General features: G+C 48.5%; 10 protein-coding genes and 2 non-coding genes across 12 annotated transcripts; 2 read left to right on the plus strand and 10 right to left on the minus strand.

The window, feature by feature from the left end:
- Positions 1–1,338: 1,338 nt before the first annotated feature.
- BO79DRAFT_289998 (SDR family oxidoreductase) lies at positions 1,339–2,689 on the plus strand (the record flags this gene model as incomplete). Its single annotated transcript, XM_025688842.1, has 4 exons — positions 1,339–1,457; positions 1,521–1,803; positions 1,868–2,051; positions 2,124–2,689. The coding sequence occupies 4 exons, from the start codon at positions 1,339–1,341 to the stop codon at positions 2,687–2,689; spliced, it is 1,152 nt and encodes a 383-aa protein (XP_025536099.1).
- A 1,182-nt stretch (positions 2,690–3,871) lies between these two features.
- BO79DRAFT_258544 (uncharacterized protein) lies at positions 3,872–4,298 on the minus strand (the record flags this gene model as incomplete). The annotated part of the gene is made up of 2 exons (XM_025686308.1): positions 3,872–4,129; positions 4,200–4,298. The coding sequence occupies 2 exons, from the start codon at positions 4,296–4,298 to the stop codon at positions 3,872–3,874; spliced, it is 357 nt and encodes a 118-aa protein (XP_025536100.1).
- A 232-nt stretch (positions 4,299–4,530) lies between these two features.
- Positions 4,531–4,855, minus strand: BO79DRAFT_258545 (uncharacterized protein; the record flags this gene model as incomplete). The annotated part of the gene is made up of 2 exons (XM_025686309.1): positions 4,531–4,712; positions 4,750–4,855. The coding sequence occupies 2 exons, from the start codon at positions 4,853–4,855 to the stop codon at positions 4,531–4,533; spliced, it is 288 nt and encodes a 95-aa protein (XP_025536101.1).
- Positions 4,856–5,016: 161 nt separating this feature from the next.
- Positions 5,017–5,343, minus strand: BO79DRAFT_258546 (uncharacterized protein; the record flags this gene model as incomplete). The annotated part of the gene is made up of 1 exon (XM_025686310.1): positions 5,017–5,343. The coding sequence occupies one exon, from the start codon at positions 5,341–5,343 to the stop codon at positions 5,017–5,019; it is 327 nt and encodes a 108-aa protein (XP_025536102.1).
- Positions 5,344–5,844: 501 nt separating this feature from the next.
- On the minus strand, positions 5,845–6,448 carry BO79DRAFT_258547 (uncharacterized protein; the record flags this gene model as incomplete). The annotated part of the gene is made up of 2 exons (XM_025686311.1): positions 5,845–5,985; positions 6,098–6,448. 2 exons carry the CDS (start codon positions 6,446–6,448, stop codon positions 5,845–5,847), a joined length of 492 nt encoding a protein of 163 aa, XP_025536103.1.
- A 440-nt stretch (positions 6,449–6,888) lies between these two features.
- On the minus strand, positions 6,889–8,224 carry BO79DRAFT_201439 (glycoside hydrolase family 28 protein). Its single transcript, XM_025681571.1, has 3 exons — positions 7,916–8,224; positions 7,443–7,862; positions 6,889–7,386 (listed from the first exon to the last, which is right to left on the minus strand). Exons 1-3 carry the CDS (start codon positions 8,141–8,143, stop codon positions 6,928–6,930), a joined length of 1,107 nt encoding a protein of 368 aa, XP_025536104.1. The 5' UTR covers positions 8,144–8,224; the 3' UTR covers positions 6,889–6,927.
- Positions 8,225–8,414: 190 nt separating this feature from the next.
- BO79DRAFT_258549 (uncharacterized protein) lies at positions 8,415–8,908 on the plus strand (the record flags this gene model as incomplete). The annotated part of the gene is made up of 3 exons (XM_025686312.1): positions 8,415–8,465; positions 8,521–8,779; positions 8,859–8,908. The coding sequence occupies 3 exons, from the start codon at positions 8,415–8,417 to the stop codon at positions 8,906–8,908; spliced, it is 360 nt and encodes a 119-aa protein (XP_025536105.1).
- A 2,028-nt stretch (positions 8,909–10,936) lies between these two features.
- Positions 10,937–12,475, minus strand: BO79DRAFT_240017 (sulfatase family protein; the record flags this gene model as incomplete). The annotated part of the gene is made up of 1 exon (XM_025684980.1): positions 10,937–12,475. One exon carries the CDS (start codon positions 12,473–12,475, stop codon positions 10,937–10,939), a length of 1,539 nt encoding a protein of 512 aa, XP_025536106.1.
- Positions 12,476–13,394: 919 nt separating this feature from the next.
- BO79DRAFT_t212 lies at positions 13,395–13,475 on the minus strand. Its single transcript has one exon. It is a non-coding gene; the product is annotated as a tRNA-Ser (tRNA).
- Positions 13,476–13,740: 265 nt separating this feature from the next.
- Positions 13,741–15,943, minus strand: BO79DRAFT_273752 (FAD-dependent oxidoreductase; the record flags this gene model as incomplete). Its single annotated transcript, XM_025687534.1, has 6 exons — positions 13,741–13,968; positions 14,051–14,278; positions 14,347–15,021; positions 15,077–15,272; positions 15,333–15,775; positions 15,866–15,943. The coding sequence occupies 6 exons, from the start codon at positions 15,941–15,943 to the stop codon at positions 13,798–13,800; spliced, it is 1,791 nt and encodes a 596-aa protein (XP_025536107.1). The 3' UTR covers positions 13,741–13,797.
- Positions 15,944–16,733: 790 nt separating this feature from the next.
- On the minus strand, positions 16,734–16,805 carry BO79DRAFT_t211. The gene has a single exon. It is a non-coding gene; the product is annotated as a tRNA-Cys (tRNA).
- A 267-nt stretch (positions 16,806–17,072) lies between these two features.
- On the minus strand, positions 17,073–19,226 carry BO79DRAFT_273754 (allantoate permease; the record flags this gene model as incomplete). Its single annotated transcript, XM_025687535.1, has 10 exons — positions 17,073–17,144; positions 17,198–17,388; positions 17,454–17,757; positions 17,814–17,977; positions 18,034–18,206; positions 18,255–18,353; positions 18,400–18,473; positions 18,522–18,721; positions 18,768–18,861; positions 18,930–19,226. The coding sequence occupies 10 exons, from the start codon at positions 19,224–19,226 to the stop codon at positions 17,073–17,075; spliced, it is 1,668 nt and encodes a 555-aa protein (XP_025536108.1).
- Positions 19,227–19,283: the final 57 nt, after the last annotated feature.

The raw sequence follows: 19,283 nt of genomic DNA on the forward strand, positions 1-19,283 counted from the left end.
TATACTTAAATGCGGTAGTCCGTGGGCGTTTATAGTGGATAAAGCCAACAATGTATCATCACAAATCATAAGCCTATGCCGATATATCCGGTATGCTAGTCACGCTAGTGAACAATCACCAGAGAGCCCACCTAGGACGTCGGAGCCCAGGAGCTCACCGCGATAGGGAAAGAGGCGGCAGACGCCTCGGCGTAACCAAAACCGTGGCAACAAGATAATTAAAGGATTCAGACGAGGCGCTGCACACCGAAGTGGTGGTGGGTCTTAGCTTACGCAGTTACCTAAGGCCTCGAGGGCAGTCGTCACACCAGAGATTGAGCAGCGAACCATCATTAGCAAGATTTCAGAGTTAGACTTGATCCTATCCAGTGTCTCAGTATAACACGGCCATGAGACCTTGAATCTAGCCCCATCTTACCTGCGATCATACTCTTTTTTCTTACTGGAAGAATGACCCAGCCCTTGGGGCGTTGATAGCTTAGCTCGTATCACTTCTTACGCTTGAGGGGCACTCAAAGGTACAACAGGCCTGATGATCGGCACACCACATTACCCAAAGAACTTTCAGTCCAAGCGAGATCCCACTGCCTTTCAGTTGGAAAGCCATGGAAGGTGATTCTCCCCAGTGCCATCCCATGGGCTCAAATTATTCAACATGTCTGCGCTGAATAGTAATGCACTATTTGGGGTTATTTGCTGTATCCGGTAGCTTGTGGAATCTCAAATGTATCCGTTTGTGATATGGGAAAGATGGATGGGGTCAACTATTTCTTTGCAGATGTATACATGCAACAATAAGTATAGAACGTCTGAAATAAGATCCATGAGAGTAGCTATCATTTCAAGGTACCATGACTTGGAATTATCTTGATGACTATATTTTCATCCTGTTATTTGTAGTCTTCTTTTCTTTCATCTTGCCAGATGCAGTATGAATATACATTTCAGTCATGTGACTTCAGGGTTTCTTGGGGGGAGAACGTGAGAAAAGAAGTCGAGTTGAACGGTCGAAAAATGTGGGAGGCGTCGACAGGTTAAGGGAATTGAAATGCTTACCTGGTCGGCTGCCGGATGTTCCTGATCCGGTTCCATAACATGAACATGAGCGGATCCATGGCGCTTGGCAGCTGCATGTTGCAGTTTAGCAACAGACTGCCAAGGCTTTGCGGGACCTGTACTGGACTCCATCTTATACTATGAAAAATATTTCAGCAGTCCCTGTATGACAAGTCGTTGGCAAGCTCCAGGGTGGTGAGGAGGGGCGAGAGGGTTATAAAAGTCCAAGTGTACCCCCCGAAAGTTCTGTTGTCCCTCATATCCAACGGAATCACCATTACCATGAGCAACATCTACGGCATCCGGCCCTTGGCCAGCAAAGTCGCCTTTGTTGCCGGTGCTAACGGCATCAGCGGCAGTGCCATTGTTGACTATCTAATCAAGCAGCCCGCCAATGAGTGGTACGTGATTTGTTCCCCCCACCCATTTTCTCTGCAGGCCGCGCCTACTCACCACAACTTAAGGGCGGAGATAATCATCACGTCGAGAAGCCCTCTCAAGACCGTCTACACCGACCCAAGGGTGCGATTCGTCGCCATCGACTTCCTTGCGCCGGTCGAATTCATCGTCGAGAGGATCAAGGAGGTGTGCAAGGACGTTACCCATGCTTTTTTTACCTCGTACATCCACAACAATGACTTTTCGGTACTGTACAAGAAGAATGGTCCCCTTTTCCGCACCTTCATCGAAGTGGTGGATCTTGCCTGTCCTAAGCTGCAGCGTGTGGTGTTACAAACCGGAGGCAAGGTAAGCAGGATATGTCAAATCTCTTCGGTCTCAGTACATATGATAACTTCTGACTGTTGGCCAGCATTATGGATTCCAATTCAGGGACATTACAACCCCCTTATTGGAAGACATGCCTCGCTATGAAGGCCCAGAGAACATCTTCTACTACGAGCAGGAAGATGACCTTTTTGCTGTTCAAAAGCGCCGCAACGCCTGGAGCTACAACATCATTCGCCCCATGGGCATCATCGGCTACAGCTGTCAATGTACGCATTAACCCCCTTCTATCGCCTTTCGCTTCCATCGCTAACATTCTAATCTCTTTTTCAATACGGCAGACCTCGGAATCAACGAAACTCTCCCACTAGCCCAATACTTCCTGATCTGTCGAGAGCTCGGTGACGCACCACGCTGGCCCGGTAAGCTGCAAAGCTACCACCGCGTCGAGAAACATTCGTCCGCCCCTGGAATTGCCAACCTTACTGTCTGGGCGGCCACCCAGCCCCACTGCAAGAATGAGGCCTTTAACCATGATGATGGGGATGTGATCGTCTGGAAGTTCCTCTGGCATTTGCTAGCCAGATACTTCAAGGTTCCAATGGACAAGTTTGAGGCCCCTACTGAGGCAACACAACCATTTGATCTGGCCGAGTGGGCTCAAGACAAGAAGCCGGTATGGGAGCGCATTGTCGCCAAGTACGGTGGCGATCCAGAGGCGTTCCAACTGGACGCCTTCCAGCTCATGAACTGGTATATCACACCCGCGCCGAACATGAAACCCTTTATGAGTACGGTCGTTAAAGCACGTCAGTTTGGTTGGAACCACAGCGATGATACCTACCAGTCGTGGCTCAACACCATGCGTGCATACGAGAATGCCGGTGTGCTGCCAATCCTCCCGTAGTCTTTTGGTCGGTTTACCAGAGCAACCAGGGCGGAGATAGAAGCACAGAGGATGACGGAACTTGGATCCACTGCCTAGATGGAGACTGGTTTATGAAGAATAAAATCAAATTTTAGTACAAGAAGGTATTTCCAAGACACGCGTTTTTGCCATATCTACCCTTCGTATATTTGCCGACTCCCTTCTTTGGTCTTTCCCCTGACTATGTAGTCTCGACTTTCAGTACAATTTCGACTAATATAAAACAACCCTAATTAGAAATTAATATACAGAAGATGTGCAAATATTTGTCCCTTTATTGTCTACAGCCACTATGCTATGTAGTCCCCCGCACCTTATTTATGACAAAGTACTGGAGGTTACCCATGGTGAAATTGACAAAAACAGTTCGTGTCTGACCTACGCGGAGCGCCCGCCCAACGGCCTATTTCTGGATAGCCCTGGAGGTGGCCGGGGAGAAGAGGTGCAAATTCTGGCAAAGCCCTTGGAGATTAAGCCCGGCTGAGCTTATAAGGTAGCTCATGACTAAGACCATGCAATTATTTGGCTGCCGGGTGAATACCTTTCCACTGAGGTAGGTTGATGTCCGCTAAGTTGACTGGATAACCCTTGAGTAGGAACGTGCAACTCGCTCACTCCGTTACAAACCATATGGCCATGTTACTGCACTCCTTGGAGCTCAAACCAACATAAAGAGTGGCATGGGCTAGCCCCTCTTCTATCTGTGTCGCACTCATATATACTCCCTCATCTGGGGAATATGTCCAATCTCTTGGCCTATCCTTGCTTGGTAGGACTTTTCACGAATAATTAGTAGCAACATGGCACGCATTCTTGGTGAACACCAAGTAAGCATATGAGACCCCTGTGTCAGGTTTGATATTAGTCATAGGGTATGACACTCCTCCGGTTATTTATAAGGTGAGCAGGAGCGTGCTCATTGCAGTGGCTTATCTGGCGTGAACAACGGATAAGTACTGGTGTATATGATGTCTCATAGCTCTGAGCCTTCTATCTCGCCTCTGACAGCTATCCTGTCGAGCCCTCATAATATAACTTATGTATCTTCTGAGTAGCAGAAAGTCTGTATCAGTCTATATCGTCTTTGTACGTGCGATTCTGCTCCCGTACGTGAAGCTAGGAGTCCCGAAATAATGCAGAACCTTTAATTTATTACTGACATTACCAAGCTTTGCTGCCCATTGTTCGAGTGGGTGAGGGGGCACTCTTCGAGGCCTTGAGAAGCCGACATATGCGGTCGACGTCGTCGAAGAGCACCGGGTTGTGGGATTTCCACTGCGTGTATTCCCACCTGTCTTCATTATTGGTCCAGAGAAATGGCATTTTGGGATTCCGCTTGGTGACATCTGATTTCTGAGTTCTGGCGATAGTACCAAATTCCTTTTTCGTCGGAGCCTTGAACCTCGAAAGGCGTTGAATCTAATTTCCCAGCCGTCGATAACGTTCAGACCCGCCAGGAGTAATTCATTTCTCAACAATGAAGCTCGACCTTGGCTTCCAAATACCTCTGGGTTTTGATCCGACGCATAAACTTGCGCCGGTGCAACTTGGCAGGATGTACAGCGTGTGCATAGTTGAGCATATCCATCTTCAACCGAGAACTATGAGCAATTTACTGGGAAGGTCCAGTAAACGTAGAGTCTACCCGTTTCTGTGCGATACAGCCTTTATTCTGTCCTGTCGAGCTAGTCAGATGGTGATTTTTACCCGTTGTATGTGAAGCAATGAGGTTTCTATCCAACTCCAACTGCATAAATAGGATATCGTTATTGTTAGAACCCCAATATTTGGATATACTCCTCTGCAGCGCAAGGGATAGGCTAGAAGTCGGGTTCCGCAGCATGTGCCTCGTCAAAGACTGTAATCTCAAACGATTCCTCGGCCTCTTCCTCCTCTTCCTCCTCTTCCTCCTCTTCCTCCTCTTCCTCCTCTTCCTCCTCTTTCTCCTCTTCCTCATCTTTCTCCTCTTCCTCCTCTTCCTCCTCTTCCTCCTCTTCCTCCTCTTCCTACTCCTTGGCCTCCTCCTCGGCCAGCGGCACCAGTGCCGTAGTCCATGGTAGTTGTAGTTGTAGTTGTGGTTGTAGTAGTAGTAGGCGTAGTAGGCGGCGGCGGCGACAAATAGACGGGACTGGAGTATGTCGGCATTTTGGGGTACAGTGGGTCATACTCGCTTTTTGTCTTTGCGCACCATGCCTTGACTGCCCGGGGTTCATGCCAGCTTTCCCATGTCCAGTATGATGTGATCACTAGTGTCCGGGCGCTTTCAATGCCTCGCCTCAAGGTGCGATGTGTTCCGGTGAGCTTTCTCAGCCAACATCATAAGGCACACCGTCCGCCGCATCGAAATTGCCGTTCACAGTGCGCAGGAAGTGCATACAGAAGAGGTAGCGCGCCTTAACAGGCCGCCCCCGCAAAACACGAACCTCCCTAGGAGGCATATCGCGAGACCCAAGGCAAAGAACGCGATGCGATGGCGAAAAGGGCACGAAGAGAACGTGAAAAGACGCTTGATCACCAAATGATAGTTGGATAACGAAGGGAACGATGGAAAACGCGCGAAACGACGGCAAAGAACGAACGAAGCGATCGCGAAACACCAAAGGAACGACGATCGCGAGATAAAGCCGGCTCATTGGCGGGTTTTCATGAGGGGCTTAGCACTTTGGTCCTGTAGTCGATAAGAATAACGCTCCGAGTATTCGCCAGGCCTAGACAGGACACTTTCACCGCGGATGATGTCACAGAGATTGACCAAGCACAAAGCGTCGGTTGCGTTTTAATCCGGTGATAGGCTAGCATTACCTCTGATGGGTCCGATGATGCACCACGGAATAGCAGCTGCGCTTAAAATCTCGTCCACCAGCAGGTGGTATTTCGATCGAGGTCTTTATTGCGCTGATTATCGGTAAGCAGCAGCCCTATAAGTTGGCATTGGACCCTCCGCTAATCTTCCGTATCACTGTCCACTATGAAGGATGCGGAGAATTGGGGTTGTTCTGAGGGAAATTCCGAGTTGTTCTGTGCCAGTGTATGTTCAACATAAATGTGGACTGAGGCATTGTTGAAGGCTGTGCTGAATTGATGGCAGTAGGTATACTTCGTTGGTGTAGCAAGATTATCAAGCCTCTTCGCCTTTATAGGTCACTTGGCCGCATCACTGGGTCAACGGGAGCCTCCTTCCTCTTGGCAAGATGGAGGGCCATGTTGATACAGACAATCCTCCAGTAGGTTTCAGACGGGTCATATTTTTTAGACTTCCGCTTCAGCTCGATCTTCTGCTTTGGGGTCAGCACATCATCCATCCAAAAGTTGCCGGAGCTAGTCTGTCTTCCGGGCTTTCATATAGTCATCCATATGATTTCTCTTAACATTGTAGATCGAACTCACATGGGGCTTCTTGATATATTCCGACTGAAGTATTGCGATGAGCATATAATTATCGTGCGTTAGTCTCTGGGTATCAAGTCGAAAGATTTTTTGCTCGGCTCTGACCACAGCCTGTACCTCGGATAATTGCTTCTGCAGACAGTTCACATTTGTGTAATCTTCATCCGTATAATGACTTGCTTCCACTGTATTCTCTTCGTGGTCCGTGGCCGTAAGTGGACTCTCTTTGTCCGTCCAACGTTTCGATACGATATTGTTTTTCAGGGCAACAGCACTAGGATATTCCCCGTTGTGGACTACGAACGTCAAGTTCAAACTTTGAATCTCTAGACCGCGGAGGACGACATTCATATAGAAATGCTGTCGGCGTCTGGCAGTATATCATGGATTTCTACCTTGAGGTTTCCTTGCTGCACACTGCTCAAACGTGCTATCATAGCTTATCATGAGGTGACCAAGATATAGCGGATTGTACTTTCGAAATCTGACATTGACAGAGAAGGACCTTGTTCTAAGGGGAAGCGTAGTTCATAATTTGGAAGATATAAGAAAGAGAGAGTTTAGAGCGCGATGGATGACGGCTTATATAGCTGGGATTGCTCGCTCAAATTCACCTCGCGAATTACTTCATCGCCAGGTATTAACTAATGCCAAGGCCATTGCCTCTACCAAACTATTCATGTCTTCAAGAATTCATGTATCGAGCAAAGCTCCATTATTCACTAACACTATGGCAGTAATCCCACCTAACTAGTACATGTCAAGTGGATCAATATATACAACCAGACATCCTAGGGACGCCGTCTTGCCTCACCTCCAAAGCGAGTAATTTAGCAAGAAGCACCGGAAGGAACGTTCTCGCAGTCATCGCTGGCCTTTCCACCAGAAAGGTCAACACCGGACCAGGTCCAGTCGGAGCAAGAGCCGTCACCGCAGAGGATGTAGACCTGGGTGGCATCGTCCTCAAGGGTACCGGTGATACCGTCAACGGTGACATCGGTGATGGGGATACCAGTGGAGGGGGTGCCGGTGGGGGAGCCGTTCTCATAGTCCTGCTCGATGACGATACCGTACTTGGTGATGCCGGAGAGCTGGATGTTGGAGTAGGTGATCTCGCTGACATCACCGGTCTCCTTGTAGATGGTCTTGATGCGGACACCGTTGGCAGAGTCGCTGACGGTGGAGTCGGAGATGGTCACGTTCTTGACGGTGTTGTCATCACGGCCACCGACGGAGCCGATGGAGAGACCGTGGCCACCGGAGCAGGTACCGCCGGTGAAAGAGATGCTCTGTAGATGTATTGTTAGCGATATGCAGCGATTGGAAGGTTGGGGCGCTATCATACCTCTCCAGAGTTGATGGCAATGCAGTCGTCCTGGTTCTTGACGGTAGCACCGCTGATGTAGACACCGGTAGACTCGCTGATGTCGAAACCGTCGGTGTTGTGGCCACCGTTGTCATCACCGTCGGAGTTGTCGATGGTGAAGTCGTTCAGGTGGACGTTGGTGGCCTGGACACTGATGGCCTGGACGGGGGTGTTCTTCACGTTGATACCCTTGAAGGTGGAGTCCTCAACATCGTGGATGTACATGAACTTGGGCTTGGTCTTGCCACCGTTGGTGCCCTTGCTGTCCCACCAGCGGGAACCGTCACCGTCGATGACAGCGCCGTCGGCCATGGTGACAGTCAGGTCCTTACCACCGAAGCGGATCAGGGGACCCTTCCATTCCTTGTAGCCGAAAGAAGTGGTACCCTCGAAGGTGATCTAGCTGATGTTAGCGTATTGGTGAAGGTGAGAGACAGCTGAGAAATACATACGGTGGAGCCATCAGCAGCGTCGGACAGGTCGAGGGTCTCACCAGCGGGGACCTCGATGCTGCTCAGGACAACATCGGAGCAGCTGGAGATGCTCTCGCTGGCCTCAGAGGCAGAGGTGAAAGTGCAGGTGGAGGCCTTCTTAGCGAACTCAGAGACGCGAGAAGGAGCGGGAGCGGCAGAGACGAGGGAGCCGACAGCGGCCAGGCCAAGAAGCTGGTAGGAGTGCATGGTGATTTTTTGAATAGGTTCTGGTCAACAGAACAGATTTCGATCAAAAGAATGGACGGGGTCTGGTCAACAGAAAGAAAGGACAAGGAGTGGAAGAGTGAGGTGTTGTTGGATAGAGCATCTCAACGACGGAAGTCCTGGAGAGTTTTATACGTGAAATACTGAATCATGCTAAGCTTCTGTTCCTGAGCAAGGCAGTGAGATACCCCCATTATTGGTGGAAAGACCAAGAAGACCCTCCGATCCACCCGGGTATCAATCTCTAACGGCGATGGGCGCTTCAGCCAGGGATACCGCCGGCACTGCATGCATAGCAGCATTGGTAAGCACCAAGGTTCGTGTCATCCGGCGTATCCCAAACGCTAACGGGCTTACAGTCCGGTCAACTTCGCCCCAAGAAGGCATTGATTGACGCTTGGGCTGAAGGTCGAAGCATCGGCGGCTCTCGGCACTGCTCGGCATCTCCACTGCTGATGCCGTGTCTTGCTCTCTTCCTCCATCTGCCCCATCCAGCTTATCCACGCTGTTTCACTCTGTCGCAACATTCTTGGTGGATGCACCGGCAGAGCATGTATCATCTCGGCAATTCTCAGTGCCAATGCATATTCCTCGTCATCCGATGGTCCTTGGAATTTGGTGATGATATCGATATAGACTGCTTTGGGACCCACCAACACTACGGATCGGTCGGAAAAGACCGCACTGACGAGACTAGAAACTGCCACTGCCGATCCCACTATCGAGACGCTGGCAGAGACTCTTTAGGGCATTTACAGGGTCCGCGAATCAATTTGGCTGATCCTTTCGGCGACATTCCTTTCAGGGGTTCGACCCTGGTTCCTCGGCTGATCATCGGATAAATTTAAGGAATATTGTGCACACGAACGCAGACATTCTTCCGATACGCGATCATGCCAGCTTCTCCGATAGCCGACCATCTCATGTCTTACAAGCCCATGGGGTAATGCAATGCAGTGGGATGATATTGTGGGCTGTGGCGTCGCAGGAATCTTTCTATTCTCACCTTCAATTTCTTCATCTTCCGGGCCCGCAGTGGGTCGGCACCAACCCTAACCTGGATCCATGGAAGTGTGAAACCTCAACCCCGTTGTACTTCCAGGGGATCACACTGGTTGGAACAAAGTGATGCTGTGCATGGCAAGGGAATCAATATCTGCCTTCTAATATCAGTTAATTTGTCACACATATCTCACCCGTGTCGAGGTCAGCTCTGGACTAGACTTCTTTTTGCCAAGAAAACCGCGATATTAAGTGTTGTCGAACTCCGGGCGGTCTCAACCGCCAGTAAATTGATACGATCCGTTTTGCTGGAGCTAATCACTGCACTCTGTCGAGCATCATTATACATCTGTGGCTAATACATGCTACATCACTGGTTCGTGTCCTACCATCCAAGCGAAGGAGCTGTGTCGATCAACCCGTAGGGCCCTGCAAGAGCGAACTGCTTTAGACACGGAGTTCATCGACAAAGGTTTTTCCACGAAGCAGAATGCATCTTTTACATATTCTTGAGTTGCTGGGGAATACCAGAGTGGAGCAGGTCCAAGATAGCTAAGAGATTCAAGGTTGGTGGTATTCGCGGGATTCTAAGACTATTATCAGAGTCAAGCACAATTATCCACCCGTAAATGAGCTTAACTTATCTGTCTTTCTTGGCAGAACGGGATTCGCAAGCCATCTGCTTCCGGGGGGTACTAGGGGGGGTGTAACATGCCCCGTCCGCTATCGTCGGCTATAGAGGCACTACTCAGTCTCGGACTTGGAGTTGTCCGATGCAGCGCCGTCTGAGGGGGCAATATACAGGTTTTCTCGTATTTTCGTATTTCGAAACGTGAAATCGGGAATGGTCTAGGGTACAGTCGAAGTAGAGATTAATTTATATACAATCTCGACAATGTAGTATTTCTCCTTTAGTGATTTGCCTATATTGCCGGCGAAGCGAGAAGCTCTTGGACGTCTGCATGCGAGACAACGTCCTGAGTAAAGAGTCAACATCATCACAAAATAATTGGCGGTGAAGCATTCAGGCTGTGAGCTATACAGTACCAAGAGTTAGCTGGCGCGTACTCGTTCCTGCCTAGCCTGTAAAAGTCTTGGCTATGGTGGGACTGGCCTGGGGAGCTGTGGGTGGTATGATCCTGGGGCCCCTTATACGGAGAAGCAGGAAATGCACTTCAGCGTGACGGTATCTTCTCCCAAAATTTTCAAGAGTGGCATTTGAGCGACATATCCTACTTTTAACAATCAGGGGTGTAACATGAAGGTGCAAAGCCGTAATGATCTCGCATTGATACCAGTACGGCTGGTTGGAAATGTACGATGACAGTTTTAGCTTACAGTGTAGTGTACACCTCAGAAAGAGAAGGCAACCACAAACATCTCTGACGGGGCCAACGATGCAGTATGGAGATTGGATTACACACTAATCAGTACAACAATGTGTGTAAAGGGAAGACTGAAGCAGCAGCATTCGACTTCTCACTAACTCATCTCAGTCAGTCTTTTCAATCCAACGCCACAGCTCCGAATCCTCGAGGGCGTTGTGATAGAGTGAAGTCATTGTTTTGATGCACCTCTTCAATATGGAATCATGTTGTCATTATCCTTTTACTATACAGTTAGACTTATAGGATTATACATGGCTTAATCGTGAAGTCACTCTATACTCTCTATTTCTCACTTCCTACTCACTCCATACACAATTTATAGGCGCCTCTTACTCTACCTGATTATTGTCTAACCCCCCCTAAATATACGTACTATACACATCCCTCAATGCACCGGGGTGTCCCCGATCTCCAGCATCGTCTCATCCAACAGCCTCGTCAACTCAACCACCACATCCGCATACTTTGTGTCATGATACACATTAAACAACTCAAGAGGATCCTTTTCACAATCAAACAACTCCCACTCCTTCGGCTGTCCACCCTCCTGCGTTCCCGGCAAGTCAAAATCCTCCGCATACCAATAAATCAACTTATACCGCTGATTGCGGACCCCATAATGAGCATACGCATTATGAATAGGATCCCGATGCATCCAATACCGATGGTACGCGACCTGCTTCCAATTCGCCGGCGTCTCCCCCTTAAGCAGCGGGGCAAACGACACACCCTGCATGTATGAGGGAATCCGCAGCCCAGCAAGATCCAACCAAGTCGCCGCGAAGTCCACATTAGAGATAATATCATCGCAGACCGATCCCGGCTTGATAAGCTTAGGGTACCTTATCAGAAACGGCATCTGGAACGACTCCTCATACATGAACCGCTTATCGAACCAGCCATGCTCACCCAGGAAGAACCCCTGATCGGAGGTATAAATAACCACCGTATTCTCCGCCAACCCCTCCTCATCCAGGTATTCCAACAACCTCCCCACATTCTCATCAATTGAATGAATCGTCCGCAAATACCGCTTCAAATACCGCTGATACTTGAATCGGCGCAGCTCCTCATTACTCTTGAACGTAAACACCTCCGCCGTATCCTTATCAATCAACCGGAATCCGTCGATATCCGCATCAGACACATTCGGAATCTTCCTATCGGTGGACCGACCCCCAAACAACTCCCCTACCTCAGCGCCTCCCTCAGGCTGCACTAGCCCCAGATCGAAGTACGTGATGTCACTCTCAATCCGCATCTTAGCTACCTCCGCGGCCTTCACCCGGTTCTTGTAATCATCATCAAACGTATCCGGCATCACCACATCCTCTTGATACAGTCCCCGATGAGCAGGATGACACTCCCATGACCGATGCGGCGCCTTGTGATGACACATGAGGAAGAACGGCTTCTTCTCCCCAACCCCATTGCTTCTATTCTTCAACCACCCCAAACACTTATCCGTAATAACATCCGTCGCATACCCCGGCTCAACCACCTTCTCTCCACCCATCTCAATAAACTCCGGATCAAAATACCTCCCCTGTCCCGGGACCACGCTCCAGTAGTCAAAGCCTGTGGGTTCATGATCCTCCCCCTCGCCTAGATGCCATTTGCCGATCATGGCGGTCTGATAGCCGCCGGTGCGTAGGTGTTTGGCGACATTAGGCAGGTGTTTGTTAATCTTGCTGTCCAGGGTCATGACCCCATTTACGTGGTTGTGGGTGCCTGTAAGGATGGTGGCGCGGCTGGGGGTGCAGATGGAGTTGGTCACGTAGCAGTGGTTGAATTTCATCCCGTCGTGGTAGAGTCGGTCTATGTTGGGGGTGTGGTTGATGTTGGTGTTGTAGGCGCTGATGGCTTTGGAGGCGTGGTCGTCGGCCATTATGAAGAGGATGTTGGGGCGGGATGAGGGTGGCATGGTGGGTGGTGGAGAGAGGGTTGTGGGGGCTTGAGGATGAAGAATTCTGATTGTCATTTTTTGATTATGGCTTGAGTGTATTTTGTTTGTTCATGAGGGGGATGGGGGTTGTGGGATATAAGTGTCTAGTAGGTGGTTGGAATTGTCGGTCCGGGTATTGATTATCTGGATGGGACGATGAGGGGCAATTGGCACAACTACTTTGTACTAGTAGCGGGGGGTATACACGGGGATCCTATATGTTGTTGGCTTCAGTTATTGGTCAATTGAGTGTATAGTGAGGGGGTATCAAGGACGACGCGTGGTGTTCCTGCGCTAAAGGGTTGCGAGAGAGAGCTCGTTGCTGACGCCATCGGAGCGGTTGATTGGATGTCTGGTCTCCCATTGTGAAATATCTGCGGCGGAGGTTAAGTTAATTTTGTCAGACCCTCGTAGAGTGGTTTGTGTTGTTAGTTGTTGTTGATAAAGGACTAGGTCCATGTCTGCTGTTTTTATCTGCTGTTCTATGTTTTCGAGGAGTAATGAATGGTACAGCTGGTTTATCGGTTGAGTTGCGGCTGCGGAATCACCAACACAACTACTAATAGGTTCAGGTGTCACTCGCTTCGTATAACTGATATCTATTAACATTATGAATTGATAATAGAGATACAGGCGTAATTAAAATAAAAAGCATTTACTTAAAATAGTAGTACAGGTAATGGTCACATCACCTTCAAAATAGCTACTTACATCCAAGGGGTGACTGGGTAATAATAGTATTTGTATCACTCAACTCACCAATACCACGGTGGACTTCAGGATTGAAAAGAGGTACACCCACAGAAAACATTCGAAAGAATGAGAATTTGCAATATACAAAATTTCAATAACGTTCATGGATGAAGGGGGAAGCAAAAAAAGAAAAACAAAAAAGAAACGTCAGCGACAGGACTCGAACCTGTGCGGGCGAACCCAATAGATTTCTAGTCTATCGCCTTAACCACTCGGCCACACTGACTAATCGTTGAAGATATGACAATTATAATAGTATATTACTCTCCTTATAGTATTGACTTCGGATGGGGTTCATCAACATCTTAAGATATCCAATGATTTGACGACTTTTTTTTAGACTTCACACTATGAATGGATCATGACTGAAAATAGGCATTGACTCTTATAAGGCAGTATACTAAGAGGATACATATTGTTATAGTTTAAATGTCAAAGGGTGACTGTAACTTTTCAATGTTCAATTTTGATCAGTTAAAGTCTCTTTATATATTTATACTACAACTAATCCCACGCTATTAGTACACTGCCATCATTCCATATACACCCTAAAAAGCCCGACACAACCTCCCATCCACTTGCTCCTTCCACGCCTCACTACCAACACAATGACGGCACCAGAGCAAGCCATCAGGGTCATATCTGCTCTTAATCGCCTGGAGTCGAGGATAATGAGATCCGAAGAACGAAGTCTGCCACTCTGGCTCAAATGGGTTGGCCTACAATAACGAGAATTATGTTAGCCTTGATTTCCAACAGAACCTTGTACATTGTCTGTAAATCCATAAATACTGTGCTTACCTCGTTAAAGTAGCATCCAGTATCAGGGGCCAGCTGCCGAAGGGCATACCCCCTGCCGTATGTCATATTGTAGATGGTCTGTTCGGCCAAGGCTGACGGGAGGGATTCGTTCCAGCTCTGTTGGACAATTAGGTGTACGACTGAATCTCTCCAAGCCGTGTTCAGAGCGTTGTCGACTGGAGTGACACTGCCGGTCATGGTGCCAGAGATTGAAGGAGCGGATACGCCCTGCGTCGTGCATTTAGCGTTAGGTGATCTTTATGGGTACAGGAAAGGCGAAAATGAGAGCCACTCACGTTGACAGAGTTGTTGCGGGACATGATGACCTCAAATGTATCTGCCAAGAGTTCAACATCCTCTTTGACAGCCCGGCGTGGGATGAACCGTGATGCCCGCACACCTTGCGTCTTGCCGGTAGATTCAACGACAGGCATCATCTGCACGACATCATAAAGCGGCAGCGTCATCATTGGCGCAACGATGCTGGTCGCAATAGTCTCTTGGGTCTTCAAGAAGTTCTGAAAAGGGCGGAGGAGCCCCTCAGCAGTGCCGTTCGTCGCATTGTACAATAGCAGGGCACCGTTCATGTTTTGCTGCGGGGAGCTGCTCATGGTGTAGTATCCATGGACACCATTGTTCTGAAGCTCAGCAAGATAGCTGTGGGCCTTCGCAACGAGTCGATACCATTCATGCTCACTAGTAGCGTTCTTGGCGGTAAGGGAAAGGTTGATCATGGTTACCAGAGGCATGGGATACGCCTTGACAGTGACCGAGACAATCACACCATAGGTGCCACCACCTCCTCCGCGAATAGCCCAGAAGAGGTCCTCGTGCTGAAAAGCATTTGCGGTGACAAGCTCGCCCGCTGGGGTGACTATCTCCGCTTCGATGATATTGTCTGCGCCCATGCCGTATGTGCCTGTAGCCAGGCCGTGGCCACCACCGGTCGCCCAGCCCACGACCCCGACGTCCTAAATTTCCTGTTAGGGATTCTGCCTTAAACCTGTGAGAGATTTCCGTTCTTACCATGTTTGTTCCGCCGACAGCCGTAGCATTGTGTTGAGCAAGTGCAGCAAAAAGTTCCCCGTCCTGCACACCGGCCCCGAGAGTAGCAGCCACCATGGTCAGATTCGCAGTTTGTGCGGACGACCCGACCTCACTGCTTCGGTGAGGCTGGAAGTGCTCGTGAAACTCGATCTTCTTCAAGTGATGAGTCCAGATGCTTTACCATCTATTAGCAAAGATTGTAGCATGTATTAGAAATTGAATTAGATCAACTTACGACAAACTCCCATGATTAATACTGCGTTCAGACCCATGGCCCGTATTCTTGATATTCAATCGCAGGTTCCACTCCTTCGCAAAATGCAACCCAGCCTGGATATGACTGGCATCGGTGGCATTGATAACATAGACTGGGTAGTTGCCAATACTGCAGCCTTGCTGCTCCGCATGCACATTTCCCGTGATGCTAGTTCCATCAGGATAGATCGGATTGCAGCTGTTGTTGGACCAGATTGGGTCATCGACGCTGACTGGGTCTGAGGAATGAAATTTCGATGTAGTCCAGTTGCCCAAGACGGACGTACAAGCAGCTGGGTTATAGTTGGGCTCGTTAGGATAGCAGACAGATGCTGCTGGCACCGTTCGGATAAGTCTTCCGGATACGGTTTGGTTAAGAGAGGCCCATTCATCTGCAGATGGCCAGCATGGGTCGGAGGGGGACTGCAGGGGTAACGAATGTCAAAGTACCAGTCAGTAAATTACTGTAAAGTAGAATTGGGATGTAGTTTAAACGTTCGTCTGAGAACTCACGCATTTGCAGTCTAGGGCGCTGGTTATGCCGCTGACTGCTAGAATAAGCGTTGCGAAAAGGCTGGTACCACAATACATGATATGATATATACCCTGTTCTTGAGCCAATGGCAGTACTTGTTAGGGACCTTTATAGAGGTCGTATGAGGGTTTATATAGTAGTCCTCCAGCCCTATGATCAGGCTGCGGAGTATAACTACAATAGTACATACCCTTCGTTCGTTCAGTTTGCCTGATCAAGTAACAAATATACGAAAACGAGCGGTCGGAAACAAGTGGGGCAGCACTGAGTCTGGGGTCTCAAGGGTCCAGAAACTCTCACTCTTTTGCATTAAGATATTGGAACGAGTACGACTGAAGATCTAGGTCGGTATAGCCTTGAAGTGGAGGTTGAAGGCTCCAGGCTGCAGCCTTAAATCCAGTCTCAGTTCCCCGAATCCACATGTAAGGGTTCTCAGTGATATCTTTAGACCACTTCCTGTTTATAGCCATGGACTCCATTTTCCCTTTCTCTTTTACTTATCCTCTCTGGGGGTGAAGCACTACTCACTGCTAGGCAAAAGAGTTCTTGTGACATATGGGAGTTTACTATGAGCACATGATACAATGATAAATCTGTTGAAACAAGGTCAGAATCGAAGTTGTACAATGCTTGACTTCTTGCTATTTGAAGGCAACCAAGAGATGAGATCAAGATTTCCTATATCCATAGAGGCATATGATTTCGCCTACCAGTCAAGTACTGAGATATCAAAACTAGTAGTGTTTCCTCCAGAACACAGAGAAAGATAAAAAAAGAATAGTCAAAGATCAATAACAGCAGTAACTCATTCTTCAGCCGATGAATGGAGACAAACAAAGCAAAAAAAGGACCGAACGCGGTTCGAACGCGTGACCTCGGGATCTGCAATCCTACGCTCTACCACTGAGCTACCGATCCAAGTTGGGGAACACGTCAAAATTACGTACTATAACCTACAATACCATATTTTTATCTGGTTGTACATCAATACACTGGGAATATGATGGTAGTACAGAGTTTGGCTTGGGATGTTTGATGTTTTTCTCTACGACTCAGTTTTTTATATTGATTGATTAAGGACACGAAGGCACGTAAGTTCATTTGTCTACGAATCACTATTAACCCTGTTGTAACGTTTGGCTGATGTGCTCTTCGTCACTGCAAGCGATGGCTATACAGAAAATGCTAGTGCGCAAAGCGGAAATCCAACCTCTTACTTCCTGTGTCCGTTGTATTCTGCAGATAATCCTGCCGTTCCTATGTGGCAAGTTAGCTAATCATTCTGCTAATTCCCAGAGAATAACACCTACCTCTTCGGTCATTGCGTTCCACACGCGCTCCCTGTGTTTGTTTCTATAAATATAGTATATCTTCGTGCCAATAAAGAGCAATATAGCCAGAATATTAATCCCTATGAGAGCAGAATTTCCGCGATGGTATTTGGGTTTATCGTCCGCCCGGTAGATGTTGTTCCCGATGATGGCGCCGAGTTGCACGCACACTGTTGTCATAACTTTATTAGCAAGCACACTTTGTAGTGTGATAAGATAGAAGAGGTTAGCTCACTGTTATAGAGTGCTGCTGATATTGTCCGTGTTCCCACGTTGTTAGAGTTCTTCGAGCACCACCCCACCAGGATAGCGTGGCAGTATGGATAGCAGAGTAGCACGGTCACGGTAGCATACGTCCCCCATGCGTTGGTCATTGTACCAGGCCAAAAGCGGAGGGCAATAACACAGGGTAATGTCCATATCGATTGGATCATTGACACCAAGGAGCGCTCTTTAAGCCAGTCGCTGAGACGGGTGAGCAATAATAGACAGATGATGTGGCCGACGCTGTAGGGGATGGTGAGAAGGTTCGTGGTGAACTATTTAAAGTTGATGTTAGCATGCTATACTGGACTTATAGAAGGTACACGCTTACGGTGCCGAACCCCACACCCTTGAGGATCAGGGTTATGTAGGACGTCATTGGTGTCTGCGGAATATAAACTACTAGGCCAAGGAGGTAGATCGGCCATATGTCATAGTCTCGGAGGGAGTTCCAAAGGCGACGCGGAGTTATGGCTTGCCGGTTGTGCATGTCTCCTAAGGAATGTGAGAATGATTGTCAAATGTTCAAAGCAATGGTAACGCAAACGTACCCTTAGAGGGGTCATCGCGCAGAACCCGGTTGACCACGATGCTGACTTCACGGTCTGTGAACCAGCCCTTCGGGCGGAACCATTTCTTGGTGTCGACAGCAGAGGCAGGCATGCGAAAGAAGGAGCTTAGACCAATAAGAAGAGTGATGAGACCTTCGATTAGAAAAAGCCACCTGCAGATTCTGTTAGACCTGTAAAGGAAAGGAAAACATGGCACGTACCTCCAGCCAGCCATGCCCTGTACACCACGCATGTGGAGGATCCCGAATGCGAGAAACGAAGTAATAATAGTAGTTAAAGATAGTGCAGTCCAAAAAATACTATGATCGTCAGTAATGGGCTGAGATAGGGTAGACAAAAAATTACCTCAAGCGGGTTGGAAGCTCTCGGCTTGTGTAAAAGTAGGATAACCAGAGGACAATGTCGGGAATGAAACCACCCTATAGATTTCAGAATAAAGCACCATGAATTCAGTTCATTTTAATTACCTCGAGTATTCCCAACAATGCTCTCGTTGCATAGAAAGATTTCTTTCCGGCTAAAGCAGCCTGTGCAGCAGCAACGATTGACCATATGGTCATCTGCGTGGGAATCCAGCGATCGGGGCCAATCTGCTTGGACACCAGTTGTGATGGCAGCTCGGCTAGAAGGAAGGCGACAAGAAAGATGGTGTTTCCAGTATTGTAGTCTGCACACATCAGAGACTTAATAAGCCGAAGAAGCGATGCGCTCACCATTCGTGGTGAGACCAAGATCATCCAGCAAATTGTCCGACACAGCTTGTACAAGGTTTCCTCGGTCAACCTGAAGACCGAAGAACATCACGCACTATCGTCTGTGGTGAGCATATTTCAAAGCAAACCAGGATCACCTTAACATACAGCCCATAGACACACCCTCCAGTCCAACTTCCGGACGAGCGCTTTCTCCTCTTCAGCTGTCCACGTAAGTGTAGGGTCAAAGACATGTCGACACTCATACTGCGCTTTCTCATAAATGAGAGCATAGCGCTCCGCAACCTCAGGGTCTGCGAAGGGATTATTATCAAGGGTCGCATCGGTTGGATCTTCATACGGGCGTGTATGAACCTGGGCTTTGTCTTTTGGAGAGGGAAGGTCTTGGGAAGAGTCTGAGTAGTGCCGCTGATCGAATTGATCGGCAGTCTCTTGACTGACATCCTTTCGAGATGCCATGTTGCCAGTAGTAGACAGAAATCTGCATACTCCCAAATTATTTCTCGTCGTAGGCCG

This window comes from Aspergillus costaricaensis, assembly GCF_003184835.1.
Source record: "Aspergillus costaricaensis CBS 115574 unplaced genomic scaffold BO79scaffold_33, whole genome shotgun sequence".
NCBI classification, from domain to species: domain Eukaryota; kingdom Fungi; phylum Ascomycota; class Eurotiomycetes; order Eurotiales; family Aspergillaceae; genus Aspergillus; species Aspergillus costaricensis.

What these genes read in the sequence shown, in the direction of transcription:
- BO79DRAFT_201439 (XM_025681571.1), bottom strand. Translation starts at nt 8,143, where the DNA reads ATGCACTCCTACCAGCTTCTTGGCCTGGCCGCTGTCGGCTCCCTCGTC. An exon ending in ACGCTGCTGATGGCTCCACC is followed by an intron (nt 7,863 to 7,915) that starts GTATGTATTTCT and finishes AACATCAGCTAG; the next exon opens with ATCACCTTCGAGGGTACCAC. An exon ending in TTGCCATCAACTCTGGAGAG is followed by an intron (nt 7,387 to 7,442) that starts GTATGATAGCGC and finishes ATACATCTACAG; the next exon opens with AGCATCTCTTTCACCGGCGG.